The sequence below is a fragment of the Chenopodium album genome, chromosome 20, assembly GCF_948465745.1.
Source record: "Chenopodium album chromosome 20, dcCheAlbu1.1, whole genome shotgun sequence".
In the NCBI taxonomy this organism is placed as follows: domain Eukaryota; kingdom Viridiplantae; phylum Streptophyta; class Magnoliopsida; order Caryophyllales; family Amaranthaceae; genus Chenopodium; species Chenopodium album.
Genome location: NC_137853.1, coordinates 779,636 through 786,751, shown reverse-complemented (window position 1 = coordinate 786,751; position 7,116 = coordinate 779,636). Strand labels below are relative to the sequence as shown.

The 7,116-nt window shown below is 36.6% G+C and overlaps 1 protein-coding gene across 1 annotated transcript; it reads right to left on the bottom strand.

Moving 5' to 3' along the window:
- Positions 1 to 202: 202 nt before the first annotated feature.
- LOC145597821 (FAM10 family protein At4g22670-like) lies at positions 203 to 6,067 on the bottom strand. Its single transcript, XM_081654068.1, has 11 exons — positions 5,745 to 6,067; positions 5,613 to 5,649; positions 5,356 to 5,502; positions 4,820 to 4,907; positions 4,664 to 4,741; positions 4,476 to 4,540; positions 3,845 to 3,985; positions 2,891 to 3,007; positions 2,501 to 2,812; positions 2,279 to 2,336; positions 203 to 684 (listed from the first exon to the last, which is right to left on the bottom strand). The coding sequence occupies exons 1-11, from the start codon at positions 5,852 to 5,854 to the stop codon at positions 593 to 595; spliced, it is 1,245 nt and encodes a 414-aa protein (XP_081510194.1). The 5' UTR covers positions 5,855 to 6,067; the 3' UTR covers positions 203 to 592.
- Between the last annotated feature and the right edge of the window lie 1,049 nt (positions 6,068 to 7,116).

The following is a 7,116-nucleotide window of genomic DNA, read 5'->3' as shown; positions in this document are numbered from 1 at the left end:
GAATTTGATAAAGTAACTTCTACTTAAATTAATCCATACAACCAACAAACATAATTAACCATCTGTTTCCCCAAATCTTGCTACTAACATGGAAACAATGAGTTGGTTAACTGGAATGCCCACGCCTGAAGTTCGAATCCTTGTACCAAGAACATGAGCACAGCATGCAGAGTTATTCCCAGCAAAAATAGAACACTTGATGCAATAAAACAATCCAATATTTGAACTCAACTATAACGATGACAGTATGACACCGAAACAACTGCACAACTTTGCCAAGTTTCATAAAACTAATGCTGACAATATGCAATATTAACAGCAACTACCTTTAGATTCGGTCTATAAGATCTGCTCTAAATCAAGATACAAGTTTCAACTTTCATCTAAATCACAGCATGACATACAACTAGCTGCTGTCTAGCAGTATATAATAGTAAAGCCCATCAATGTTGGAACATGCAAAATAAGGGGTCAACTAAAAGGGCAAAAGTGCCGAAGTTAAGTACCTCCACTAAATCTTTAATTTTGCAGGAAGAACCACTCATTTTTTTTGTCACCATGTTTTGTCTCACCAACAGACGTATCTTCGCAATCAACCGGAAAATTTGCCCATCATCTTAGCTATAATGGGGGCCACCTTTGGATTTGCTTGGTGCTTTGCCAGATTTGCTGGGTTCTTCATTACTGTAAGAGTACCAAATCAAAATTAACTTTCAGAAGTTTAATTATGAGCTATTTTCAAATTTAAAGAGTAATTACAGGATGGACATTGCAGACATTCAAAAACTCGATGACCTAAAACAAATGCTCTAGTCAATAGAATCTTTCATTCTTTCGTGCATCAAATTTGATTAAACAATTCATACTTAATAGTAATTATAGAAAGATGAAAAATAAGATTAAACCTGCAGTAAATGTCAATTTTATAACAGGCCAATTTCAAATTCTGAGTAAGCCTTTCAACTTTAACCAGTAACTCAGTCTTAGCCAACAATATCTCTATATATATATATATGGGGAGAGGACCCAAACAATCACAGCATTTAGCATTAGTCAAGATAATTTTCTCAGCCCGCTGTTGTATGAGACAATTCTCTATTCTACATCCAAAAGGCCTACAATATAGTAAGGCCATAACAGCAGATATAGTCAAAACAATTTCAAAAATGCAAGGAAAATAAATTATCTGCTCTCCATTGCAACGATCCACGCCCCACAAATTTAGCAGCTCAATTGAGCCAAATAATGCAATGAAGCCTAATAGAACATTAGGGCAACCTACATAGTACAAAGTATTAACTAACAATGCCTTCTGCATGCAAGGAGAGCACAATCATGAATCAAAAAGCTTTTTAAATTACTCCAATTCTATTTTCTCTTACATTATTGGACTGTATGTTATAACAATTCACTATTTCTCGCTAATTTTAGAAAGTTCATAATAACTAAGCCTTCACAAACCGCTGTGTAACATTAAACGGAAGTTATTTTGAAATGGGAATAGTTAAGACATGTTTCGTGTAGGACACAAGAAAAACTCATCCATTATATTTACAAGACATGAGATGGGTTGAGGCAAAAAACAAAAACAACCCACCCCCTTTTTTCTTTGAAATAAGAATGAGGGGATATGGGGTTTGACGACCTACATTCAGAACCTGAACCCTCCCCACCACCAAATATGGCCACTTTTAGTGAGCAAATCAGCCCACTTAAATCAGATACAAAATCAATATATAAGTTGGATGACTAAAACTAAAATAGGTTATCACAGGCCCAAGGACACCTCTATACAATCTCATGAAGTTTTTACCCAGCAATCAAAGCCAGAAAGGAAAAAATGGAAAGAAACAGAAGTGAAAACTGAAACCTCTAAACCAACAGTTAAGCTCACAACTCACGTTAGATAAATTGAAAAATAAAGTGAACAGAATGGATTTTGCTTGTAATCTGACATGGAGTTTTCCATAAAAACATGCAAGTTAATCCTCGCATTTTTCATAAAGTCTAATAGTGAGTCACATGTGGTAATGAGTAGTATGAAAATTTATAATGAAAAACACAAGTATACAAGTGCACGGGTATTCATGTATAGCTTTGGTCATTCACATTGAGCATTAATACCAAATTGTGTACAAAATTCATTACCATTCCACCAAATTATGACCTTGTACCAAACAAGGTGTCAGGTTGAAACTAGACATAGCATTATTCAATTACAAATTCAAAATTAGTACAATAATCACATCAGGAAGAGCTGAATGGCACTAGTACTCACCATCTTGAAGAGCCGCCATGACCTCTGGATCCTTAAAGGCCGTCATCAACTCAGGGTCCTGACCCAACACATCACAATTACCACATAAGAAATCAAAGTCAGACTTGGAGAAGCAGGAAGCATTAACAGATAAAAAAAATAGTTAAAGTCTTACATTAAAGGTGCGGCTGGCAAATCATCAAATGGAAATACCATAAATTTCAAAACAGCATTTCAACTCACATTTAATATTTTGCTGAAATCAACATTTCCAGGCATTCCACCAGGCATACCCCCACCAGCTCCAGGCATACCTCCACCAGCACCGGGCATAGCTCCACCCGCTCCGGGCATACCGCCAGGGAACCCTCCGGGCATGCCACCAGGGAACCCTCCGGGCATGCCGCCAGGGAACCCTCCAGGCATACCGCCAGGGAACCCACCAGGCATACCGCCAGGGAACCCTCCAGGCATACCGCCAGGGAACCCTCCAGGCATACCGCCAGATCTACTTGAAGATGACTTTTCCTCCTCCTTGGCTTTCTCATATGCAGCCTAAACAGAAAAATCTCCATATCAGTGCACAGGAAGCACAATAACATAATTTCCTATCAAAAGAAATAAAAAAGAAACCTGAGCTTCAGCCTTCCTGCGTTGTCTTTCTCGCTGAGCCCTTCTTTCCTCTCTTTCCTTGCGCAGCCTATCATATTTCCTCCTATGCTCTTCAATCCTGTGTGCATTAGGCTCAACCTGACAGGTCGATATGAGAGGCGTCAGAAACCTAATCCCTTAAACATAAATTGGAATACCAAGAAGAAGCCTACCCACCACCGCTTACCCCCCCCCCCCCCCCCCGCTCTTCCCAAACAAAAAAAAAAAAAAAAAAAAAAAAAAAAGCACAACTTTGTAATTTACAATTCTTAGCATTCTTCCCTTATCAAAGACACTATCTTACATCATGGTTCCTTGAGAACAGAACTTCAAGCCAAATTCTTGAATCAAGTAATCCCGCATCCTACTGGCTCCACCCTCCAACCCCCACCCACATTTAAATCACAAATCACATAAAGAAGGCCTAACCCTCTCCTAACGCCAGCAATATCTTGACAGGTAATACTAGTTCTAGATAGGAAATCAAATATTAATTGTGGTCATAATCTCAATAATGGTAGCATAAGAGCAGTTTAAAACCCCAAATATTACAAAATCATTTGCATTAGCATTTTGGTCACTAAATAGATAATGCTTGTCTATTTTAGGTGAATTGCTATATCCTAGAGCATGCAAAACAGCTACAAACCTGCTAACTGCTAGTTGAACCAACTAACTACACTACTACCAAAAAGGGTACTTGATCTCTATAGCTTGCACTATCATCTCATTCAAATGCAACCAACCAGCAAAGTATGTCGATAGATGATGACACTGTTACCGCTTACCGTTGACCTACTAAACATTTCTGCTTACATGGAAAGAAACCCCTATAATATACTTCATCAATGTAAGATTGTTTAACGTTGGGGTGTCAACCCAATGATAAGAGATGTAAAGGAATATGCAGAATGATAATTCAATATAGGTAAGCACCTTTTTCAGTACTGCGCTTATTTCTTCATCATAGTCGATTGTTGAGGCCACATGCAGATCCTTAGCAGCCTCTGCCCACTGACCAAGCATTGCTCTTGCCATGCCACGAGCTTTGTGCCCTTTTGCAGAATCAGGATTTATCTGGAAAAAGGAATATCAAGAATTAAAAGACTTCCGCAAGCTGCATTATGAAATCCCATGAAAGGATAAAAACTGTACAAACTGAGCATGCAATAGGTTATGCATAGGTTAGGCGTAGACTATCCATTTTAACATATCATATCTAAAGTGGGCAGGTATTTACTCTTCGAATAGTACAACCAGGGTATTACATCTTGGTTGAATCACTGCACCGTGCATTGAATAGATTTTTGAACTAAGCACAACCGTAATATAAGTCCAAGGCAGCAGCAAAGCATACAAATTTGCCCATAAAAGTCGTACAGTGACCATTATTGCAATGGCAACTGCCAACGAGATTCGAACCCTATAACAACTATAAATAAACAGATTTAAGGATTCCAGTACATATATGCAACATATATAGCAATCAATCAGCTATGCAAGAGGAGTTTTCATAAATCATTGTTCAAGCAGTTTAAGTGAAAAAAATTCTCAAGTGTAGTGTTACCTCCAAAGCAGCAGTGGCATCACGTATAGCAGCATTTGGCTTCTTCATCTTCACATACACACTAGCTGTAGAGCAGCAGATGGTACATCAGTAAAACACTAGAATAACAGTCACCCACCGAGCAACCGTCAATAAAAACAACGATATCAAAATATGAAGTACAGCCTGGACAAAGCATGAAGTTTTACCTCTGGTAGCATACATAATAGCCGATGGATTGAGTAATATAGCTGATGTCAAATGCTCAATTGCTTCCTCTTGCTTGCCTAATATCCAAATCAGCACACATAAGGGCCAGCTGAGAAAACACCAACTAAGCATTACAACATAAATGATGTACTTACCTTCTGAAATTGCATCCATTGCCTTCATTTTTTCTTCTTGAGCTACCTCACGATTCTCATCAGTGACTTCAACTGAAGAATCACCCATCTACAAAATATTCCAATACCAAAATGAGTCTATATTTGCAAATATAGGAGAGCATTTAGTTAATCAAAACTCAAAAAATACATATGAAACCACCATCCAAGATCATCACTCATAAGAAAACACAAGCCCCTTAACAATTGTTTACATAAGGCTACTTACCCTACACTTACAACGTCAAAGGCCGAAGCTTTGGCAGAGGCATTCGGGGTAATGATATATTACCTTAATCACTTACCATCTAAAACTTATTCATCAATATTCCAATAACAGAGTACAATAACCAAACCTATTATGTCGATTCTAACCGCATAAAAGCAATTTTTCAGCATTATTGCAGAAAATATCATACTCCATATCAAATAGTTCAACACACATGAATAATCTTACATTTCCAATAGTAAATTAAATCAAATGCTTCAAAAAAAAGTAGCAGATAAAATAAAAAGACCTTCTGAGGAGGATCATTATCAGGTTCGACAATTTCGCCTTCTAACTCAACATCAGATTCAACAATTTCCTCCTCTTCCTCTACTTCTTCAACATGCGGTTTAGCATCCGCAACATCCTCGTCACTCTCATCATCAACAGTGTATTTCTGAAATCCACAAATTCAAACAACATTTACAACAAACACACACAAAATGCACAAATTAACAAGCAAAAATTTAAAAAATCGAAATAAAAACCCTAGGAAAAAAAAATTACCGATTTGTCGGAAGAAGTAGGAAGCTTCGCACCAAGACTGAAACCAAAAAATGCAAAAACGATGAGAAAATCAAGAGGAAAGAGGAAACGAAGAAATTAACCTAAATTTTTTGCAATGGCAGAAATTTATACCCTTCGATGTAGTCGCGGAAGAAGGAGAGAGAAGGATCGTAGAGAATGGAAGGATTGGATTTGCAGAGATCAACGAATTGCTTCAATTGCTGAACTTTTGAATCATCCATTGTTATCTTCTTTGAGCTTTAAATTAAGATCTGCAGAAATTAATTTATCAAACAAAAATTTGGGTTTCTCTGTAAAATGAGAAGAGAGGTTGAAGATGATTTTGATAATTAGGGTTTAAGGGAAATAATGAAATGAAATTGAAACTTTTGTTTTGTTTGATTTGATTGAAACCCCTAAATTGTTTCTAGTAGCTTCTTTTGTTAAACGGATAATTTTCTTTTATTAGGAGTGTCAAGTGTATTAATGCATTTCACCGTCGAAATTATTGGAATTGGAAAATATCAAAATACGGTTATATGACCTATTTTTGCAAGGTGTCGTTCCTTAATGCTCCCAAAGGCAAACCTAAAATTTTTAAGATTGCTCTCTAGTTTTGATTTTGGTCTTTTGTGTATAAAATAGGGGTGCACACACTCCACCTGTATAGAGTTAGAAATGGGATAGGTCGTGTGAGTCTGTATGTTGATTTGTGGGTCTCGTGTTCCAACAAGCTAAGTCATGGTTAGCCTGAAACACGTCATACATTGTGTTATAATAGCAAGCTCTTTTTTACAAGTAGTGTCCATCTATAACTTGTGGCTCAATTTGTGTCTCTCATGTTGTGCCAGACTTATGATAATAAGGTTATACCACGTCAAGACAATTATGTGCTAGCTTGGTTCATGCCCTCTTTTAATCAATCCCTTATACTTCGTTTGACACAATGATAATCTGACTATCTTCGTTCAAAGATTATGCACTTTAATTTCTTACTAGTTACTAAAAATTCAATATTCAATGCATGCATTTATAAGATTGTTCTCCTAGTCAATTTACCATGATTTAATGTCCCTTTTCATCAGGTTAAAAAGTGTTTGTCTTAAGCACATTATGGATTAGCTACATAAACACCAAAAAAGTTGACGCAAATTCTAGTATGATCTTGAGTGTAAAAGAATTTTATAGATAAAGGCATGTATCATCACACTTACAATTAGCAATTAGCATAGTATACATACACGTCACAACTCACAACTAATATAGAAAATGGGTGAAGTATGTATGTTTACAAACATTTTCATTTATCTAACTTGATCAGTAAGTCTAAGCTTAGTATACAAAATAAACACACTTTTAATGCCATTTGAAACACTTTTAAGCTGAAGTTGCGTTAGATAGATGACTAGGTAATGCTACTTTAGGAGCAATATTGCTACATGCCTACCATGATTGATTTCTTATTTTGGGTTTTTGCTTGTATTTTGTCCAATTTCTTCATATG

Bases quoted from the DNA above. Each gene is read 5' to 3' on its own strand.
- LOC145597821 (XM_081654068.1), bottom strand. From the start codon at position 5,854: ATGGATGATTCAAAAGTTCAGCAATTGAAGCAATTCGTTGATCTCTGC. The intron at 4,541-4,663 runs GTAAAACTTCAT...GCTGCTCTACAG, and splicing joins TATTATGTATGCTACCAGAG to CTAGTGTGTATGTGAAGATG. The intron at 3,008-3,844 runs GTGCTTACCTAT...TCGACCTGTCAG, and splicing joins TAAGCGCAGTACTGAAAAAG to GTTGAGCCTAATGCACACAG.